We start from the raw sequence: 22,848 nt of genomic DNA, 5'->3' as shown, positions 1-22,848 counted from the left end.
TTGGTTTCTAGATTTAATATATAGTATTGATGTACCAAGTATATGAGAATTGTTCCACTCAAAACAAATATTTAGTTAAAGCACATAATAAACTAAAAAAAATAGAGATAAGCTTGAATTTTTATTCTTTTAGTGAATTAAAATTCATCAACTTTTAGCTTAAAAAAACGTAATGTAAATTCATCAACTTGTTTATTAGCCGATACAACTATTTTAAGGAACAACTATAAATAGATAGATGACGGTCGATAAATTTAACGGATGACAAATAGAATGGATAAAGAAAACAGGCAAAGATTGACCCGACTCGAACTCAATCCGTTACCGATTATCATCACTAGTTCACTACACACAATTACAAAGCTATACTAACCAACCCTATTGCGTTGCCGGTCATTAACCCTTGCTTCGTTTAAATTCCCGCCATTTTTATCAATCACTCCACTCTTCACAAAAAACCCAGAAAAGTATGGAAAAATCACAAGTAGAAGAAGCCATAACAATACTAAGATCTAGATTATGTGACCCTCTTTTTACCTTTTCACTTTTCCCCAATTCCACTGACAGTAACTACAGGTAATTCCCATTTCATTGGTTATATCCCATTTGCGTCATTCGGAAACAGTCTCTTTGTGTTCGCTAACCCCGCTATTTCGCGGGACCCCTTAACGCATTTTGTTAATTATCATTTGGGTTTCATTTTGTTTTATTGATTTCATGTGGAAAGTTGTAATCTTTGCAGTAAATTGAAGTTTATAATATCGGGTTCGGTTACCGAGGCATGTAACAATTCTGTATTGCTTCTTGGTCCCCGTGGTTGTGGCAAAACTGCTGTATGTTCTTATTTATGCTTTCATTGTTTTGTATTTCCTGTAAAGTTTTGTAATTTATTTTTAATTAAAAAAAAATTGAAGGTTGATTTTTGTTTGATGGATTGAATTAGGTTTTGGAGCTTGTTCTCAAGGATTTGCTGAATGAATATCCTGATATGATATCTGTGGTATGCTCCTTTTTTTGTTGCATAATTTTGATGAAATTAAAGACATTGTGTTATTACTTATTACTGTTTTTAATTGATATTTATGTAGTTAATTTACCCTTAAGAGTTTGAAATTAATTACTGAACTTCGAATATAATCCGAAATGTTACTCCATTTTTATGAATCTAAGAGTGTGTTGCCGTGTGGGTGAGCTGAGCTTTAGGTAGTTTTGGCTGTTTCATATGCGAATTTGTGCAAAGGTAGATGTTTTTGCCATATGTGTGTATATGGGCTTGTTTTTGTACAGAATCATGCTCTATAACTCGATGTTGAATCGGTTGAATTGCAATACTTCTTTGTGGTTGGAATAAAGGTTAAAGAGAAGGAAACAAGGAGGGAAATGATGGTTGACAATAGAGGATGAAACGTTGGTCGGAGTATTATTTCTCTCATTTGGAACAATCCGTTACTGCCCTTTTTTCCTCTTCGGCCTCTTTCCACTACCATTACCTCCACCCCATTGTTTTCCTCTCATTTACCCCTAATAGTTACCCCCAATCCAAAGATGCCCTTATTAGGAACTACGTCAAACAAATGCTTACCTTCTTCTGGCATTTCAAGAGAATGACTAACCAAGGGTCACGCTCATTCTTCAGTATGTATTAGGTCTTTATTCTGCACGTGTTTATCGTTGGGGGATAATGAGGGTCACTGAGCAAGTTGAAATATGTCTCTAGGTTGCTATAGTTGACAGTTGGACAGTCGCTTTTTTTTCATGTGTAAATGATTGCTGAGTGTCGATGCACCAGTTTCATCACTTCATGTGAAAATGACTGCTGATGTGCCAGTCTCATGTTTGCTGCAGATTAAGTTAAATGGGCTTCTGCATAGTGATGATAACTGCGCCATCAAGGTAAGACTAAGTTTGTTCTATCCATCGTAGAATCTTTTATTCCTGTCATAGTCCTCTGTGATTAATGGTTTTTCTTAGTCCAACTTTTGTTCGGCCTTTATATTGGCCGGGAAAACGGACATCTTAATTGTCAAATGTTTTCCAGGGATTTGTGACTATCCATGGCTCCCCCTTGCCTATCAGAAAGACAGTAATGACTACATCATATTTTATCGCCAAGATTCATTGCCCTTTTTACCTCACAAATTGTGATGGTTAGAAAGTTGAGTAGGCTTTTGATAATATATTAGATTTAAAACGCATATACTCAACTACATCCAACTGGATGCGGTACTTTGCTGTGAGACGCTGAATATTAGCCATTCAAATACTGAAAGACAAATAGCTCTAACAAAAGTTTAGCTTAGAGGATTGACATTGTACCTGCCCCTGGAGCTTAGACTACCCAAATTTGTAAAACCTTCATGACTATAAGAATGTTGTTGACTGATTACGTCTTCAGTAGTTTATTGACCATAGTTCAAACATATGAAAACATGATACTGTTTTGACCTTCAACTCTTCAAGGGTTTATTAAGCAGCAGTATCCCTGTGGTACACAGTAGAGACTAGAGAGGCTATTTCCAGGACACTATTGGGTGACATCTGCAGGCTGCAGCCATTTGTTACATCACAGCTATGGGAGAAGTGTAGGTCGTTGAACTTTATTGCTAGGACACAGCTATGAGCTATGTGAGTGGTTGTTGGACTTGGAATTTTTTTTGGAAAATGTTTGTGTTTTTGGCCTACACTTAAGTGTCTAATGTCCATACCTGTGTCCGTATCTTGAGTGGACATTGTTACTTGAGGAAAAACTGAGCTGCGACATCGAAGATTGATTCAAGTTATTTGATTATATCTGGACTGCATTATAGCCTGCTCGCGATCTTACAGTTAATGATGGACTACTCTCTCTAACCTTAAACTAAGTTACAACAACATTGTGGTTGGCTAATCTAGTCGCAACATGTATCAATGTATGACATGGTTCTGGGAGTGGTCTTGAATTCTTGATGTAAAGATCCTTGGGAACAGCTAATCTGTCTTTTATGTGATATTTTTATGCGTCTCAACATTGGTCTTTTCCTCATTACAATTACAATGTTGTTTGAAAGTTAATACCTTAGTATGTTAAAGTATTGCCTCATTTATCTCACTACTTTCATAAGCCTATAGTAATATAGATGTGCAGAAATGCAATGTTTTACGATAACTGGGTTCTTATAATTGTTTTGTCTCCCATATTTTCCGCATTCAGTCCTTTGTGCATGATGTTTAGCTAGGAAATTTCAAAAGTATAGCCTTTTCATGCATTCCTCAGCTTTAACTATTTTCATTATACTATTATTTTTGACATATCTTTTACCTTTCTAGGAAATTGCTCGACAGTTATGCACAGAGCATCAGCTGATGTTTTCAAAAATGGTAAATTGGACATTATCTGCTCTGCACTTCTCTCTGGTTCCAAAGTAAAATACATAGGCATCATTATGAATTTTTAATTTATTTTAACAGGCATCATTTGATGACAACACTCAGTTTATGGTTGCTATGTTACGGTGAGAAACTAAACTTAGCATTAACGGCCTATGAAAATATATACAACTATCCACTCTTTAAATACGATCGAGTTCTTTTACTATTTTCTTTTTCCTTTTTCTTAGTGAATGCGGCTTGGCACATAAGACAATTGTTTTTGTTCTGGATGAATTCGATCTGTTTGCCCAGGTATGCAGTTTAGTTTTCGTTGTATTGCCTTAAAACTTTCTTTTTGTTGAGGTGCTTTGTTGATGTATTAATTCTTATTTTAATTGAGAAGTAGAGTTCACAGTATTTACTGTGCTTTAAAATTTCCGACTGATATATTTTTTTGTTTCTCTCTACAGGGTAAACAACGGTTACTTTATAGTTTGTTAGATGCAATGCAATCTGTGACGTCACAAGCTGTTGTTATTGGCATAAGTTGCAGATTGGTATGTGCCTGTTGAATTTTATACTTTCATTCATACGTCCTTCATTTTGTGTAATGTTCAACTTTGTGGGATATTCATGTTGATTTTTGAAATTAGATTCTATTTGTAACCAAGGAAAAAAAAGGCAAATTAAATTCATTGTATCACACGACCGGTCTCTATGATCTTCCGGCTTTAAGTCGTTGTATTAACTTCAATATCCTAAATGTAAAAGATAACTTCTGATTGATTCATGCCAAATTTTCTACCTTTTTGTTAAAATAGAGCAATTGGTGTATGGTTTCTGTTAAAATGAGATGAAATACTTTCGTTTTTCTTAAAATAATTTTTTCATCCTTGAAAACGCCAAGAGCTTATCAATTTTACTGTACACACAGGATGCTGATCAACTTTTAGAGAAACGAGTCAGGTCTCGCTTCTCACACAGAAAGCTCTTGTTTTGCCCTCCCTCAAAGGATGAGTTCGAAAGGTAATTGGCGTCAATATTTGTGATTGCTATCAAAACCTGTGTTTCACTATGCTAAACTCTCAAACGTTGCTATGTATGGTGGTGTTTTTTTTTTGGTGACATTACACAGGTTGTTGGAGAATGTATTATCCTTGCCTGAAAACTCGGGCCTTCCTCAGAGTTTTGTTGTTCAGTTTAACAAAGAGCTTCACGTATCCTTGCAGTCATATGTTTAAACTGAGTTTGGTTCCTGTCACATACATGAGTTGCTCTTATGTGAGGATTATGTATAATATTTACTGTTATTTATACTGCATCTCTCATAGGTGTTTAGAACCAGAAGGCTAAAATAAAAAAGAATCTGAATTGAGCATTGTCGCTATGTCCTGTGGTTTCAGTAATAAATGAGGATTTAAATTCACCTTTGTAGAACAGCATCTGTTGTACTCTGGATGCTAGAAATCCCCGGTAACTGTGCATCGAATTTCTGCTGATCTGTTTTTAATACTTCGACTATTATTTGTTAATTGTTACTTAAAAGTCTGGTTATTACCTCTCTACAATATGCTTCCAGGCTTCCTGCTGCAATTTAGCAGCCTTTTCTTTCTTAAACCTGGTCCTGAAAACTTGATTGCGATTTAGCAGCCTTTGCGTTAAGTTGATTTATTAATCATATTTGTGTGCTTTTCATATTCTCCTTGACTGTCCTAGAAAATATTGGCAGATAACAAAGTCAAAGAAATTATTGACACACTGTTAAATTCTGATTCAACAGTCTACCAGTTGACAAGATTCTTGTAAGCTATCATCTTGGAGCAGTATTTCCATATACAAGAAGTTTTGTTGCTCTCAACTGTTTCTTCTTACACTCTAATGTACTTTCAGGTTTTCAGCCGTTTCTGCTATGAACGTAAAGGCTGGCTTCCTGTCAATTGAGAATTTGAAGGCAGCATTTGTCAGCATGAATAGACAGCCAAAGATTGAATTTCTAAAAGGTAATCTAATTGTAGAATCCTCAATATTACAGGTTTTTGTATTTCAATTTTGGCGCTTATCCTTCTGATCTGATAGTATCTAGCCTTGCAATAGAAGCCGGGTTTTGCATACTGAAAGAATTACCCCATTTGTTGCACCCAGACCCCAGTATTCACGATGTCCTTTTCCAAGCCCACAACATTTCCTTTTTAATTACTATGCTCTTAAGCCACAAGATATGTTTCTATGACGAACTTTAGATTTTTCAATCTGTAGTCATTTCCTTCTTCGAAGAAGGGTGTAGAATTCTATGCGAGTGTAAGCAGGCATGCTAGTTTCCTCTTCCGAAGGCCAGAACAAATTACCTTTGGTTATGTTGTGCATTGTGGCTTAAGAGTTGAGACCTTTAATGCTTTGTGGTTAGCTTATTTTTTACAAATTGACTTTGGGTATAGTATACATTAACTCTACATGGACTATTGGACTGTATACACAACTAAGGCAATGACTAGAAGGCGTGGAAATGGGGACGTGATAAGATTGCGACCGGCACAGGTGTAGGATAGCCTATATCTACCCTCACCCCTTCCTGAATCTTAGTAATCAACCTTTGTTTGCATACAAATTGAGAAGGGAAGGGGAAGTGGTAGAGGGGAGGGAGAGGCGGGTCAATTTCCTTTCAATTCTCTCCCAGGTTGGAAGGATTTTAAATTATCTTATAGAAAGGAAAATGAACCTCTCCAGTTTTTTCTCCTACCAAATTTACTATCCTAACATTGGTAATTACCTCCTCCTTTTCCCTCCCTTTCATTTTCCTCCAATTCCAAAAATCCTAGCGGAATTACACTACCGAAGCCTGTTCGAAACAGTTGTTGCTTTTTTCAGGAAATTGCCTAGACATGTGACAATGTGACCTATGAATATGATTTGAATGTGCTTACTGATCACATATGCTTACTAGCCTACTCGTCGGCATAAACGACATCAGGGACTGCTTCTTGCCGACCCTGATATATGATACCTCAGTTTGCCAGTAGAACACTTGCCTAGCAATTTTACCGGTCTCCATTACAGGCTTTGTCATTTGTTTCTGCAACCATGAATTATTATAAAAAAAATACGGAGTATAAATATTACAAATTTCAAAAGTTGTCACCTACCATTCCCCAAAAAAACTTGAGAAGTTAATAGAGAAAAAATTGACTCATGTAACGCCCTTGATTTTGCTCAAACAGATTGCTCCGTCTTAGAACTTTATATTCTGGTCTGCATGAAGAGACTCGAAGTGAGGGAGCAAACTTCATACAATTTCAATTCCATTATCAAAGGTTTGCAACAAAGATATTTGAATACTCGCTTATTTTCTGTTCTGTTGTATACTAAATTATGGCCTACTTGACAGAATACAAATCCGTACATGATTCTTTCCAGACGATTGATTATTATGCTCGAAGTGTATGCTTAAGGGTGAGTTTCTCTCTGGTAACTGGTAATCATTGCCTTTCGTCTACTGAAGAATACATTTTCATGGCTAATTGTCTTACTATTTTCAGGCCTTTGAGCATCTCATCCAATACGAATTAATATGCTGCACGGATAGCAGGGGTTACAACCAATCCATCGAATTTCGACCAGTAAAGTTACTAATTTCACCTTACGAGCTCCAGCAGGGGTTGAAGTTAAATGAAAATTGCCCTGTGAGTTGGTTCAAAACTCTTAATTTTGTTTATCGACCCTTGTACCTTGACCCTTTTTATTACTCCCTCCGCACATAAGTGTTCACCCCATTTCTGATTTCTCTAATATATGTGAGGGGTATTTTATTGAAATGGGGTGAAAATAGGTGTGGAGGGAGTAATTTGTAAGCGCGGGTTCACAAATTAGGTCCTATGATCAGGCCCGACCCTAATCGGAGTATACCTTAGCCTTTCTGCTATCTTATAGAGTAAACTTTAGAAAATTGTTGAGAGCTTTGACATACTGTTTTCTTATAAAACCTAAATATTATTCTGCAGAGCATTCTTCAGAAACTGATGGATCAGACGGGGAAAAGAAGCTGAGTGACAGTAACCAGCGGAGTATCTGGCTGGCAGAGTCGAGAGAGAAGACGGTAATGCAACTTGTTAGTGCTGCTAATCACCAAATTTGTGACTGGGAAGTCGTCACCTCAAGTGTTACTCAGGGCCATTGATATAGAGATTCTGTTGCGGAACTGACGCTAATTGAGCCTGTCATTACTCATTAGGCATCTGTATTAAATGTTGGTAATTGCCATAATATAGATCACCGTTTTTCCCAAATCGCGATACACTAATGTGTAGAACAATAGGTACAAGTAGAAATGCGGTATGTGGGGTGTAATGGTTTGTATTGCCCATCACGATTTATTTACAAAAGTAAGGAGTACTTGACATGCTGAATTTATTGTACTATCGATAATGTACATAAACGTATCCAATTTACTCCAATTCCTCCCCGATTCACCAAAAATGACGTGCAATTGTTCTGAAGATGACCGGATATAGCTAATGTGTACAACTTAATCAAAAGTTAATAGTACCAGAAAAGCACAAGCACCTACCTTAGAATTTCGCTACTGTAAGAACAAATCCCAAAATGGGGCAATGTACTCCACTCCGGGAATACAACTAACTAAGCCCAAAATATACAACTGAACAGACGTGATGACCGTCCCCTCCCCACTCCAAACCCAAAAAGAGCCCACGTGATTATATACACGGATAACCTGGATCACTGCCATTGCATGCATAATTTACAGTATTGACTGTGCCAGCTCTTTCAGCTGAAACCCAAAACTCAGATTTTCGATTACTGGAGTTGCACACGACCCGTTTCCTCGAAAAATTAAGCACTCAGGTCTCTGTATCTCAAGTGATGACGTTAGTTGTGACACTTCTTGCTCTTTTTTAGTAACATAGTCATGTGGTTGACACACTCGTTGCTCGTCTGAGTCCCACTCATCAGCCACTCAATTGCTTCAGCAGCTGCGTCCTTCTCAGCGCTTTTTTTGTTGTTGCATGGCCGCCCCATGATCTCCATTCCATTAAACTCCGCAGAAGCTCTAAATTGACCATTTGACAGTTGCTTAGTGTTATATGTTGGTGCTGCATACCCAGCCCGTGTCACTAAAGTCTGGAGATGACTCTTCGGGTTATCACCTCCGGGTCCACTCAGGTTTCTAGAAGGAAATGTTGGCATAGTTGTAGAGATTGGTGCTTTAGTGGATTTTGGACACTGTCGACCAAACACGAAACTGCCTTCATTTTTGTCTTCCGAAACCAGCAGCTTCACCGCAGACAGAAGTTTATTGTACATGCTTGTATGAATCCTAGGATTTGTGAGCTGCAGGACGCAATGTGACTTCTTAGAGCCTACCAGGTTAGGGAAGAGAGAAGGGGGGCAACAGAAACAAGAGCATTCTTAAAAGAAATTAAAAAGGAAAAATTTTGCTGCCCTATGTTTGCGCTTGAGGGTTAAACGGGCATGATGCCCCATTCGACTTTTCTACTTTGTAGTGAGAAGAAATATGTGAGTGAAATAGGGCTCATTCATTGAGTGTTCTAAGAAGTTCCACATAATTCAATTCATATAAGAAACAAAGAATGAAGCAGGCTTACTTTATGCTGTATAAAATCATTCAGTTCTCTCTTTAGGTTCAAATACGTCTCTGCCATAGCAGGCTTCATGAAGAACTCTAAGTATCCTCCCAGCATTTTTAAATGCCCATCCTGCCAACAGATGTGAGTGATATAAGAATCAAGTAGATTAATGCTCCGTATCAAATGTCTTCTTCAGACATGGACTAGTAATTTGGACTACTAAGAAAACTTTCATTACCATCTCCCCTTTCACAACGTTGCCTCCAAACAGCAATAACACTGAATCTGAGACCCCGGTCGAATCACGGAGAAATACAGAATTTACTTTTATCTTCTCATTGAAAACAAGCCATGGATACGGGATTTTCCCTTCTCGAGCATTGATGGAATTCTGTAATGTAATCAATAGCACAAGGACATCTTAGTCAGAGACAAACTATATGTCCTACTTCTGTGTTTTTTAATCGTGTTCTTCTCAACCTAAAAGCAAAACTTGCAAAGAAACCTCAGGGAGGAAACTTACCGAGTATAGATGCACCTTGCCATCCTCCATTGTCTTAAAAGATGATGACTTCTCATTATGCTGTGTAAATTTACAGTAAAAATACATCATGTCATACAATCTGATGATTTTTGACAGTAACTTGAGGTAATAAATACTGCACCATGATTAAGACCAAGCTGATAAAGACAATCAAAACAATCGTAGTATCAACCAAGTCAGGTAATCAACTTCCTTAACCATAAAATAAAAAGGCCGTCTTCAGCAATACAGGAGAATCATTATTTTTACCATTGTTTTAACAGCGGCCAAAAACAAATATTTCACTTAACTGTCAAAACCTAATCTTTTCGCAATTCCCTATCTACTCCCAGGTGAGGTTCTTAATAGATTTGCCATATTGTTGTTACTATTACAATAAACAAGATCTTGGTCACTAATTATCATGCTATAATCTTGAGTTGTTAACATTGCATCCATTTGACAAATTTCAGATGAAATGGCAAAGTTAGAACATGAGTAACGTGCAAGTTTTTCAACAGATTTGGGGGAAAAAAGATGGAAAACCTTTACATCTAAGATAGCCGTCTTATAGCGTGCTAGATTTATGTGTAGTCTATTTTTTTATAGCAAATGTGAACTTTTGGCAGTACCGAGATGGGAGTGGCTTGTGCGGTTGTACCTAGTTGGCGATGGCGGTTCAAACTTAACTACACCCAACCCGACCGAAACACGACCCACAACCCTCTTTGGACATGACACCCGATACAACCTTATAATCAACCCGATAATCAGTGACCCAAACCTGACCTGACCTGAACGGCTAAACCCATATGAACCCAACAATTATTAAGCTTAATATTGATCTAAATGAAAATGACTTGGTGTTTAACTTGATACGTTTGACTAAATAACAATGTAATCAAATCAAATAACGGTCGAAAACTAAAATTATTGGTAAAAAAATCGGAGTAACGTGATAAAAAAAACTGACGATTATCAAACTCGAAAATGACATGACCGAAACCCGACTCGGCGCGGCACGTCAATTGACCCGAAATTATCTGTTTCGTCTGAAACAACGACCCGACCCAAACCCAACTCGGCCCAAAAGGGTATCTTGACCCAATATGGCCTGAACCCGATAGACTCGACCCGGCTGGACCCCACCCAAACCGATCCAACTGACCCGATCGCCACCTCTAGGTACAGGTATGGTTGAGATTTTGTCCTATGTAGGCGTGGCTAGTGGCTACACATGTAGTATAGACACTCAGCAGTCCGGCACCAGTTGCCATTCCTAATTTGCGGGTTTTCACATTGTCCACAAAAAACTAAAAACTACTTATCTAGAAAAATAATATGAACGTTCTGGAGTGAAGATAACCTTAAAAGTACACATAATGCTCGGTACCAAGAAATATAAAGATGGGTAAAGGGAAATATTCTACATAAATCTCATTTAAAAACCTTAGGTGGCACAAACATGTTTTTCTTGTGGAATTTGTAATGCGTCTAGTGCATATTTTGGTCCAACAAATTAGTCATATAGTGCATGATTCCCATTGATCCATCAATGACCAGGATTCCAAGACTACCCCGGGCAAAAATAATTCTATAGCAATTGAAGAATCAGGCAACAGAGGGGCTGAAAAGAACATCTTGGATTGGAGAAGTTCCATTGAATGTTTTCTACTATTGAGTCAGAAAGTGGAAACTAGGCGGGAGGAAGTGAATATTGTGCATTTCCTATCATAACATCTCTTTTGAATAAAATGACCTTGGTTACAATTCCATTTAAAGAGAAAAAAATCAAAAAAAAAAAAAAAAATAGGAATGGCGGTTAAACAGCCATGCAAATACCCTCAATACCTCACCACAGGAAAAAGGGTTCGCTTCTTGAAATAGCATCTTCAACAACTTAGAAGAGAACTGACTGCATGATATACTACGACATATATGCATTGTCTAGCAATTTCAGTTATAATAAGACCGGTAACACAAAAAGAGTATAAGTTTTAAGTAGAATTTACAGGTACTCACCACGACTGAACATATTCCAGGGTACAATCCATAGCATATAATTCCTCGAACCAACTTGTCATCCTTGATCCACCCATTATTATTAGCGGATTGGTTGTCATCAATTAGCCTGATATTCTTCAACAAAGAATAGAATTCCGTCCGAAGAGAATCAATGGCTTTCATAGACTGCACAGAAAGAAAGTTTTTCCAGCAATAATCATAGCCACCAAAGGCTTTTTCAGCACTCTTCCAGCCATCATATGCACGAATCAGGGCAAGATGATCACTATAATCACGGTAAAACTGAACTTTGGCAGCATCTGCAAGCTGAAGAGTAAAATAAACCATCATTTGGGCTTTCAAAGAACATATAACAATCCAAAACAACACTCGAAAGCCTACAATAGAATGCCATCAAGAAAAATAGAACAGAAAGGGCATCTAGGAACATTAATGAAAGAAGTTTCAGGAGAAAGAAGATGTCTAGCCAAGAGACCAGCGCTCCAGTATATATGAAATAGATGCATAAAAGACAAGATCGGCCAACAAGAAATTAAAAATATTCAGGAATTACCAAATGGTAAGAAACAAGAATATTTGATTTTTATCATTAATCGGTCCCTGGACTGTAACAACGCAAAATACCAACTACAGAAATTAACTACGCGAAAAAAAAAAAAAAACAAAGTAGAGTACGCACATCTCTGATTATCATTTGTATGCCAAGATGTTTTAAGAGAATCAAGCAACAACATTACCCAGTGCCTCAATGGCTCCCGCAAATTGCGAGGTAAAGGGGGTCGGATGTACGCAATCTTACCCTTGTGTTAGCAACACAAAGAGGCTGTTATGCTACTTTGACATGCATTGTGTGTCAGACCCGAAAGATACGGGTACAGGATAATTACTCTTTGTTATAGGCAAAAAACATGATATATCTCATAACATAGTATTGTACCATTGTCCAACACTCTGACATGAATACAAGCTCAAGTCTGAGTAACATAGTGTCAAGCTCCCATTATTGCACTTTAAATCTTTACGTAACTCGAAAGAAGAGGAAAAGCTTTTACAATAATTAATTTTTCCTCTTGCAGAAGCTTGTTCTGCTTGAAAAGTTAATACATTTGCTTTTGCTGATATATATTTAGAGTACTATTAAAATATAATTGCCTGTTGCAGACTTGCTGGCCAATTAGGATATAATATTAAGATCAAATCAAGCTTATTACGTAGAGCAGAATCTGAAGCTCAGCGAAAACATAAGATCAGGAGGCGGTAGAAATCCGCAAAAATCAATTAAGATGTAGAATGTACATATGATAACGTTAAACTTTTCACTATGATGTAACAGCGCAAATTATGGATTGATCCTAATCCTCACAATACGCAAATGGAATATCAAGTGCCAATATCTCTCGTGACACACCCTTCACAAACCAGTTCAATTACCTACCACCACATTAACAAAAAAATATCGCTAGGCCTTCAAATGCTTTCTGTTAGTAGCATAGGACAAGAAAATAGGCCCACGAAAATACACAAGCGCAGTCACCTTAAAAACGTACACTATCTGCAGATCATTCATTATCCGTACACAGTGCAGAGGGAGGAATAAATCACAACCACCACCAAAAAAAATCAGCAGGAAAAAGGAACCGCTTACATCTTTCTTGTCCGTGGGTGTTACAAAAGGATCTCTTACACTGAGCCCAGCAACAATAGTTAACACAGGTTCCAGACAACTAAAAACTGCACCTAATATAAGCATCTTCCCAAGTTTTGGTTCCATAGGTAGCATTGTCAAGTAGCGACCTGTCAACGAACAAGTCAATCTTTCACTACATGATACACACATGACATGTAGCAATTTTAATAAAACTATTAAAAGAAAAAGAAGCTAGCTGGAAAGGAATGGCCGACAAATAAGCTGCCATTAACGCACCTAAAACAGTCAAAACTTCATCTTCATCCAAAGCCCCGATGATTTTCAAGTACTCTATAGCATTTTGAACCTGTAAGAATATAGCATATCAAAAGGACATACATATTGATAATTCATTTCTAAGAATCACAAAAACAAAACTAACATTCCCTGTTAGTTGCTTAAGTGACATCTTAGACCATGGACATTAAACACAAGAACAAAAAAAAAATCGAAGCAAAAGGACCCAAAAAGAATGGTTAAGTTACCGCCAATGGTTCCGGAGACTGCAAAGCTCTTGATAGAAACTCGGAAATACTGCCGAGCTTTAAACTTTTTATTTGGAGGCAGAGAGACTGTAAAGGTGTCCTTAAGATTTCAGGGAGCTGGTATTCTGAAAAGGCCTCATAAACACATCTGGGGTATAGATGATAACATACTCCAGGCCGAACACGACCAGCTCTTCCTCTTCTCTACACATCGATTGGGCAAACGAAATGCAGCCTCAGTATACAAGGAATTCAAATTCAGCAGGCAATATTCTAATAGTAAAATCACCATTTCTTTTATCAAAAGTCACACTTCTCAGTAGAAGAAAATATTCCAACTCACAATGATGTTACTCTAGATTATATTTACAAGTAGCACTATAGATCACAACATTCAACAATATTATAACATTATAAGCAATGTGCTTTAAGAACGATGTTGCAAGCTTGTTCGTGCAAGAAGAGAACCACTTTTCAGTCCACAGAAAAAGGGTAACACAAAACGATTACATTTTGTTACTACCGCTAACTGGATGTTCCTACTCAATTATTTTTATCTGTAAAAAGACCAAATATTAAGAAAGGGAATGAAAGATGATACGATATCCTCAAAAACATATAATGGAAGAGGCGTGTACCCAACCATGTAGGCTGTAGCACATGACCTTAAAACATTCCATCTCCTTTACTCAGAGATGACCAATTTTATGGGACACGTGAACAATGTATTTGAGTTTCCAGTTCAATAATGATGAGGTGCCCCTAATAGGAAGGAATTAAAGGAGAACTTTGCAAATTTGTCTAAGTTGCCCAAATTTTGGATGTACTCAGATTTTCAAAATAAAAAATACCTTGACCATTTAGTGATATCATAGAAATATTAGACAATAAACCACAAAAAAAGGTTGTTGCAGTAAAACTGGTTCATGATCTGCTTTTTTCGTATTCAGCCTCAACTAGAAGTAATTAGGATTGCACAAAGAAAAAGTTATCTTCATTTTTCGTTATGCAAGAAGTAAACTGCACAGTAACAAGTTCAGCTCCGTATACGTATCCACACAACTCAAAGGAAGCACATTAAGGCACCGCATAAGCGATGGTGAAAATGTATAGAGCAGATTATGGATCATCTAAAACAATGTAATGATTGTAACCTGAAAAATGGTTTCTACCGACAGAAACACGGATCAGTGATCACCTTTTTTCATGGTAAGTAGGGAAGCACGGATGATGAATGATAAGTGATTGATAACATCCCTTAGACAATTGATAACATCCCTTAGACATGAAGTATAAAAAAGATTAAGATACATGAAAGCCCCTAGCACTAGCAGTCACTATTTGAAGGAAAAGTGTATTCATTTATCAAATGCTAATCAGAAAATGGTTTGGCAACTTTCTTTGAACAATAAACCCCATTCACCTTCCCTCTGTCAGCCATAATTCATTTAAACACAATTCTGGCCCGAAACAAAAGCAGATACGGATCTTCAATCCAAAAAGTGGGGAGAAATGCACAAAATCAAAGCCCAAACAGTTGTTATACGCACGTCTTCTCAAACATGTTGAAGAAAAATAGGAACATAGTACATTGTTTAGAAAAATCCGCCAGTGGTCATAGACTCTTAACATGCCGAATCACAACTGAAGTTTCACACTATACACAAACATGCTCACAAAGTCAAAACATTAAAATTTACCTGTTGAGCTGAAACCTTTGAGATCCAAGTCGGAAGCAAGCAAGGCGTATTATTTAAGGCATCATATGATGTCTCCTTTGCCTTACCACAATCAACCACGAAAACAACATCATCAATTGTGATGCTGGTCTCAGCAATATTAGTGGCCAGCACTATTTTTCTCACTCCATCTCCTGGCTTCTCAAAAATTAATCGCTGTTCAAATCAAAAAAGCGCACATGAAAAGCGGATTAACAATCACATGAAAAAAAAAAGAACAAATTTTCTTGGAAACTGATAGCTTTCAAGACCACAGGTATGGATACGGATTTTCTTCCCACGGCAAAGGTAAAATGCACTACATTCAGAGTATGACCGACAACATTTACCCGATGCCTCAAGGGCTCCCACAAATGGAGGGTAACTGGGTAAGGGTGGAGGTTGGACATACGCAACCTTATCTTATCTCATAATAAAACTGAGTTAAGAATACATAAAACTTTACAATAAAGAAAAGCTTGACAGTTAGGTGACCCATTTTGCTATATTTCATCATCATCTAGAGCCAATGAACATTAGACTCCTATAAAAATGAGAGCGTTCAAATTATGACCATTTGCACAGGACATCAAGTACAATATACCTGCTCTGAACTCGCCATTGAACTGTGACATGCAAGCAACAATACTCTACTACTGTCTCCCAATGTGGGATGTCCCAGGAATTTTTCCTTTAGAGAACTTATGTCATCCCATCCAGTCATGAAAACTAGCACAGCACCAGGCCCTTCATATGCACATATATTGCACAGCAGATTCTCAATAAGGTTAAAGCCTATAGAATCTGGATTCCAGCTGGACAAAGATTCCCTTGTCTGTGTACTATATGCCCTGAGGTCAGCCGCAGCAAGTGCATCCTGGAAGATGTTACAAGTAAGAAACAATAGAAAATAGTTTAAATACAGTGACACGTCCAAATTCAAGAACGTATGTACCTCAACAACGGAAGCGATTTGGCTTTTTCTTTTCCTAAAACCTTGTTTGTTCATCTTCCATTGTCTGTCTTGACCGTAATCATCAATCTGATTGTAGGATGTCAATATATATCCAGATTTTTCCAAGACGTCTTCTAGAAAATAAGTTTCAACTGGGTATGTGAATCCCTACAACAGACAACAGTGCATAGGGAAAACCTCAATAACTTCAATTGAGAAACTACACAGCAGTATTCCAAATACACATTCTTTTTCTACTTGTTATATATGATAAGTGAATGCGAGATCATTTGATACAAATATCATAAACATCAACAACAGTTGCCACGAACAAAAAAAAGGCAAAGGAAAGCACCAAATAATCATGAATTCACTTGTGTCAAGAGTGGACAACAAAGAGAATTGGCAAAAGAAAACAACAAACAATTTAGAGAGAAAAAACTTAACCATCATATCAAATAAAGACTGAAACAGATTAAATAACAAGCAATACTATTGGACATGGGTATCAGTCAAAATACAAATAAACCTATGATTATCAAAGGTTTCACAGTCACCACATAAATCCAATAACTCGTACATATAAAGTAAGATATTTGGAATGCCATATTTCTACGACACAAGCAAAATTCCCTTCCAATCTAAACACAGTTTCCCGTAACACTAAACGACGGGAAGATAAGCCACGGTCAGAGTAGCATCAGATGGAAGCAATTACATTATAGAAGCAAGCAAGCAAAACCCAGCATGGGGTATGTTGAGTGTTCCCCATGTATTTTCCTCTCACTTGACCTCACAACTTACATAACCACCAACCAGATGAGAAAAGCATATATAGTATAAAAACAGCGAATCAGTATTTAAACAAAGTCAACACTTACAGGAATGTTAACCATGGGAGCACCACCAAAATAAGAAGAAAACAGCTCCGCATCTAGAGTCGCACTCATCAAGATCAATTTTAACTCCGGTTTACAAGGAAGTAGCTCTTTAAGCACAATAAGCAGAAAATCTGGAATGTAAAACATCAATCAGGACACAAAATATATTGTTGAATGTGATAACGAATTTTAGTGTTAAAGTAGTTTCACCTTCATTCATCCCACGTTCATGAATCTCATCCACAATAACATGTGTTATACCTTTCAAAGTCCTGTCTACAAGTAATCGCCGCAACAAAATACCCGTGGTACAAAATAAAAGGCGTGTATCCTTTCCTCTCATTCCCTCCAGCCTAACTTTATAACCCACCTTCAAAACGGAAAATACAGCATCAGAAACAAAACAAAACAAAAACGCAACTCTTTTTTCAGCCAACCAATATCAACTAGGCCACAAACTCACAGATTCTCCAATTTTCTCCCCTCGCTCTGATGCAACCCTTTCAGCAACTGATATTGCAGATATTCTTCTTGGCTGAGTACAAATAATACTGCACAAAGATCCACGGCCAGAGTTTATTTCAGACTCCAAAATAAATTGTGGAATTTGTGTTGTTTTACCACAGCCAGTTTCCCCAGAGACGATGATGACCTGAAAACATGACATTAAGAAAATGCACCAAAGTTAAAAGTAAACAAAATAAGGACTAAGGAGTGAGTAGATATAGAGCATATCTGAAGATTAGTGAAAGGTAAAATTGCTATATAATAGTAAATGCAGCCGCCAAAAAATGGTTATTTTGCATGTCACTAAATACACATCCATCCACTAGACAAGGTAGTCTTGCAAAATGGTTGTTTCAGAGACAAGTACGTCAAAACAAAAGTTTCTTCGCATATTCATCATATTGTATTTATAATTACAACATAGTAACCTGATTACATGAAATGGCTGATAGCAATGCATCTTTCTCCTTATACGAAGGAAGGCTTCTACGGAACTCCATCATTTTCACGCCTTCTGGGTGGCATTCCTGTTAAAAGCAACTTAGTCAGATAAGTAAGAGCTTTAAAAACATGTCACAGCAGAGTATATTGGACAAAAGGTAGCAGCTTTATAACATAAAAACAGCCTGGGATAGGTTAAAAGTAAAGAGATGAACCTGCCAAGCAAGCTGCTGATCACGAAGATGCAAACTTTGTCTCCTAACAATTCTCTCCATGACAGCACTACTGAGATTTAAAGCATCTGGTTGCTCAAACAGTCCTTCATCAGTGGCAAGACTACCGCTGCTGCTTATTCTAGAAACAGCATTGTCTGATAAAGCATTTCCACACTTCGATTTACAAGAAAGATATTCAGTAAGAATTGCATCCACTCTCTCCTGTAGATAAGAATCTACAACTACCTGCAGGTAAATTTCACGCGCCATCATTTCCAAGGCCCGAACCAAGAAAAACAAGGGAGAGAACTCAAGATTACAAAAGAGCTGAGCTACAAACATCAAACAGAAAAGCTAACCCTTTGTTTGGATGAGGGAAAGGAAGGGGACAATTTCTTTCATTTGGCTAGCAGATTTGAGTTGGAGGAAAATGTAGGGGAGGGAAAAGGGATCACTTTGTTTCCCTTCTACAAGCCAAAATAAATTCCCTCCTACGTAGGAAGGATTTGGACAGATGACATCAAAGCTCCTTTACCCTCCCCTCCCCCTTCTTCCCATACCCTCCATCCCCTTCCCTTCTATATTTGTATCCAAATGATGTCTAACCCTTTATTTGGACACACAGAGACGAGCAAGGGAGGGAAAAGGATCAGATAAAGGGAAGGAGGAAATGGATCAATCTCAACTTCCTTCGAATTTTTTTTTTTTTATTTCCCTTATAGGAGGGAAAATAGATCCCTCTGATACCCTCTCATCAAATACCTTCAAATCCAACTTACGAACTAACCAAAGGAATTCCCCTACCCCCAAATTCCTTTACCATACAAAGAGTAAAAGATCTAGACCCCCCCATGTCTATTGCAAAGCCAGTGGCTGGCTTTGCAACCACGCACACTCGACTATCTCAAACAACCCTTAACCACTAACCAAAGGAGAGAGAATAGCTAGGGTCTAGGGCCTCGTTACCAAGAAAGATAAAAAGAGCATCTCAAGCTAGTGCAACGGAACATTATTCATTGTTGGAGCTGATGCATTAGTTATAGGCTTATAGCTAGACTGAAATGCTCCAGTCTGATCCTCATATGACGTTTCTTCTTTTTGTAGATAAAATTATTCAAGATAGCTTACGAGCATAATCATGTGCCTCTTCTTTTGCATACATGAGTCAAACCTTGACTTAATTAGTTCTTCCGTACATGAGACTATGAGAGTCACCTTTTAAGGTCTTTTTCTAGAAGGATGTGACCCACCCTGATGTCCTTTGATCAATAGTCTCAATAAATTATGCCTCAAAGTTATGATCAATTTACTATCGCACTCAGTTTAAAAAAGCGCACCTCGAGCACATTTCAGCCCAACTGCTCAAGCCTCAATAAGGCACCAGCCAAAATATCTCAACCGCGAGGCGCACATCTATGCAATTTCAATTCTATTCTACAAGTTCTTTTACTATGCCCTTCTCTTTGGCACATAATCCCTAGCGTTTACTCTTTTACATGTTAACCCTTTTTAAAATCCAATGAAGGGAAATATGCACATGACTTTATCTTAAAAATACAAATTTGTTTTCAAAGCCAGTGTATCTCGTGCCTATGAGGCACACACGGCACACCTTTGTCTCGCGCCTTGCGCTTAGTTGCCCCAGGCCCTCCTTGCCTTGGTGCGCCTCGTGGCTTTTAAACAAAGTTAAAGAAACACATGCATTGAGAATAGTGGGGAAGTAGTATTATATAGTATAAAACAAGTTCAGTTACCTCTCTCTGTGGACGCTTCTGATCAAGATCAAATCTGTAGTTTGGAAGTGGTACCTTACTAAATACAACTACTTTCTCGTATGAACGGCTGCAAAAGTTATTACATATTAGTGTCACGACTAGAGATAGAAAGACAGAAAGCATTCAAAAGGAAACAAACCTGTACAAACCCATTGAGTTTGCCAATCCAGCTATTTGCTCAAAGTCGCGCCGGTCCTTTTTCTCCCTGGATATCAGTTCTTGTTTATCTCTGTCACTGAGAAGCGTGTCAAACTTTGTTTTCCAGTGATCCATATCAGCAATTGAACCTGACTAAAAACCACATTGTACAAATCACAACTCATTGCCTCAAAGGCTCAAACGATCCTAACTACGGCAAGGCAAGGAGGTTGGAAGAAGATGGTACTTCTGAATGAAAAATAACTCGAAACTGAAAAATTGTGCCGGGACTACATTCATCAACCATTACTGCACAGTACAACAAGTCTCAATGACTTATATGTGAAGTAGGCTTTATCCATAAGAAAAAGTAGGCGATTCACAAGAATGAGGAAAGAAGAGAGATCAAAATCACTGGACTCATGGAACTATGGAAGGGAAAACTTCTCAATATAGAGACATTGTACTTGAGTGTTACTCTTTCGTTTTTGTTTTTGTTCATTATTACGTGGCTGGCTTTCCCATATTCTTTCCTACCTAACTAACTACATTTCCTACGATTTAAAGGTGCATGTCAACCAAGGTTATGTTGCAGACATGCAGTAGCAGTGGCGATCAACAAACTGTGCAAGCTACGAGTGCAACAGTTAAAGCTCGCGAAATATAAAAAGACTTTCTTTATGATACATACTACACAGACAAAAAAAGGCTTGTAATGAAATGAGCTAATTGGTTCATAAAATATAAGATGCCTAAAACCTTGTCCAAAATAATTCCACAAAAGAGATAAGGCATCGCTCCATGACGAATTAGCATATGGTGTACTCTTTTGCAACGAAAAAGAGCCAAATACTCAAATGGGACTAACTGAGTAAAAATTAGGGGGCACTGCTATTTCCTATTACAAACTGTGCAATTTCCAGATATAGGTATAGGGGGTGTTTGACCAAGCTTTCTAAGTGCTTTTCTAATTGTAAAAGTAGAAGCAGGGCCAAACACTATAATTTAGGGAGATAAAAAATTACTTTTGAAAAGTCAGAAGTTAATAAAAAGCTACTAGAAACAGAAGCACCAAATTGATGCTTCTGCTTCTACTTCTTCCAAAAACTCTTAGGATTATGGAAACTAAAAAAAAAACTAAAAAACAGTAGTAGGCCAAACACATCAATTTGTTAAGAAACTACTTTTACAAAAGTTAGGCCAAACAACCACAATTTTTTCAAAAAGTAGTTTATAAAAAAACTTATTCTACAAAGTAAAAGTTATTTCACATAAACTAGGTCAAACAGCACCATAATTACACAACTTCAACTGCGGTTGAGAAACTTTGGCCCTAACTACAATTTATCACATTAAACATAGAAATGGACTTCAAATTTCTATTGAATTCCAACAGAGACTTTCGGAAATCATTCAACCAAATGCCAGAGTTCGCACTATGGCAAACCTCGAACAGCTGTTGCATTTACGCGTATAAGAAGCATTTCAATCAGAGTCACACTTTCACAATGCTACAACAGACCACTAGCTAAGCACACCTATAACTGTTTTTGTCTCACTTAAGCTACAATGCAATAAAGGCAAGGATCTTAACAGCGAAACACTCGCCACAAACTCCCCAATTTCGCGATTCAACATTGCTACAACACATACTAAATAAGCTCACCTACATTTGCTACAATCACATTTAGATTCTAAAATTCACATGCAATAAAGTAAAGCATCATAAATTCATAACAGTGAAACACTCACCACAGCTTCGCCCATTTTACGATCCAAATCGTCTTTCGAAAACACGTAACTCCACTGCGAGTAATCACTCCGCTTCCGATCATAAAATTTATAATGAAAGCTATCCACATTCTTCTGCTCTTGTGCACCATCACCATTACCATTACCATTACCATTACCATTACAGTTACCATTACCGTTACAATTATAATTAACACTACCATAATCTAACGGCAAACCACTTATCGGCTGATTAAACTGAAAATTAACACCTTGATTAACATCAAGGTTACTCCTCGGCGGCAAGTAACGCAACGGAGTAGAGTTAGGGTTAGGATTGGGGTTAGAATGATAAACCTGCGAGTTACCACCGACCGCGACCGGTGAGGCGGCGGCAGAGACGGCGGTGGGAGGGGCGGTGATCACTGACCTCGTTCGTTGGTGCGGCGGTACGTACAGCGATGTTCGATCCTTCATTTTGGTAGATAACTGTTTGCTCTGTACAAGTTCCGGCGATATTTGGGAACGTTTCAGAATCGACACGGAATTGAAATTGGAATTGGAATTGGAATAAAAAGGATTGAGAATTGGAGTGATATGAAGGGGGGTTTTGAAAGTTTGAAGGAAGTGAAGGGTGATTGAGAGAATATAATTTGGGAGTTGGAAGTTTGGGAATAGAAGACTGTTATGAGTCGCTGACTTGTCCCTGTGTCATGGATTGTGCATTTTTGTGTGTGTTTTTGTTCAGCATAGAGCATGTTTAGACGAGGTCACCTCGTGCACAAATTCTTCAAGACGGAAATACTCGTCTTTAATTTA

General features: G+C 37.7%; 2 protein-coding genes across 2 annotated transcripts; one reads left to right on the top strand and one right to left on the bottom strand.

Annotated features, from left to right (window-relative positions):
- The first annotated feature begins 259 nt into the window (after nucleotides 1–259).
- Nucleotides 260–7,724, top strand: LOC141598965 (origin of replication complex subunit 4). Its single transcript, XM_074418805.1, has 16 exons — nucleotides 260–576; nucleotides 743–833; nucleotides 944–1,000; nucleotides 1,846–1,893; nucleotides 3,307–3,357; nucleotides 3,448–3,491; nucleotides 3,597–3,660; nucleotides 3,819–3,905; nucleotides 4,283–4,374; nucleotides 4,484–4,565; nucleotides 5,065–5,150; nucleotides 5,239–5,348; nucleotides 6,564–6,656; nucleotides 6,731–6,795; nucleotides 6,882–7,025; nucleotides 7,344–7,724. Exons 1-16 carry the CDS (start codon nucleotides 470–472, stop codon nucleotides 7,386–7,388), a joined length of 1,266 nt encoding a protein of 421 aa, XP_074274906.1. The 5' UTR covers nucleotides 260–469; the 3' UTR covers nucleotides 7,389–7,724.
- LOC141598964 (DExH-box ATP-dependent RNA helicase DExH5, mitochondrial) lies at nucleotides 7,680–22,848 on the bottom strand. Its single transcript, XM_074418804.1, has 19 exons — nucleotides 22,051–22,848; nucleotides 20,300–20,451; nucleotides 20,140–20,227; nucleotides 18,386–18,631; nucleotides 18,158–18,256; nucleotides 17,686–17,874; nucleotides 17,433–17,592; nucleotides 17,223–17,353; nucleotides 16,342–16,509; nucleotides 15,991–16,263; nucleotides 15,369–15,563; nucleotides 13,669–13,872; nucleotides 13,421–13,490; nucleotides 13,142–13,290; nucleotides 11,494–11,802; nucleotides 9,472–9,531; nucleotides 9,187–9,339; nucleotides 8,967–9,077; nucleotides 7,680–8,691 (listed from the first exon to the last, which is right to left on the bottom strand). Exons 1-19 carry the CDS (start codon nucleotides 22,504–22,506, stop codon nucleotides 8,230–8,232), a joined length of 3,675 nt encoding a protein of 1,224 aa, XP_074274905.1. The 5' UTR covers nucleotides 22,507–22,848; the 3' UTR covers nucleotides 7,680–8,229.

This window comes from Silene latifolia, chromosome 9 (genome assembly GCF_048544455.1).
Source record: "Silene latifolia isolate original U9 population chromosome 9, ASM4854445v1, whole genome shotgun sequence".
NCBI lineage: Eukaryota > Viridiplantae > Streptophyta > Magnoliopsida > Caryophyllales > Caryophyllaceae > Silene > Silene latifolia.
This window is presented reverse-complemented; position numbering and strand designations above follow the sequence as displayed.

Bases quoted from the DNA above. Each gene is read 5' to 3' on its own strand.
- LOC141598965 (XM_074418805.1), top strand. From the start codon at position 470: ATGGAAAAATCACAAGTAGAAGAAGCCATAACAATACTAAGATCTAGA. The intron at 5,151-5,238 runs GTAAGCTATCAT...ATGTACTTTCAG, and splicing joins TACCAGTTGACAAGATTCTT to GTTTTCAGCCGTTTCTGCTA. The intron at 7,026-7,343 runs GTGAGTTGGTTC...ATTATTCTGCAG, and splicing joins AGTTAAATGAAAATTGCCCT to AGCATTCTTCAGAAACTGAT.
- LOC141598964 (XM_074418804.1), bottom strand. From the start codon at position 22,506: ATGAAGGATCGAACATCGCTGTACGTACCGCCGCACCAACGAACGAGG. The intron at 13,291-13,420 runs GTGCGTTAATGG...GTTCGTTGACAG, and splicing joins TGAAGTTTTGACTGTTTTAG to GTCGCTACTTGACAATGCTA. The intron at 9,078-9,186 runs GTAATGAAAGTT...ATCTGTTGGCAG, and splicing joins ACGTTGTGAAAGGGGAGATG to GATGGGCATTTAAAAATGCT.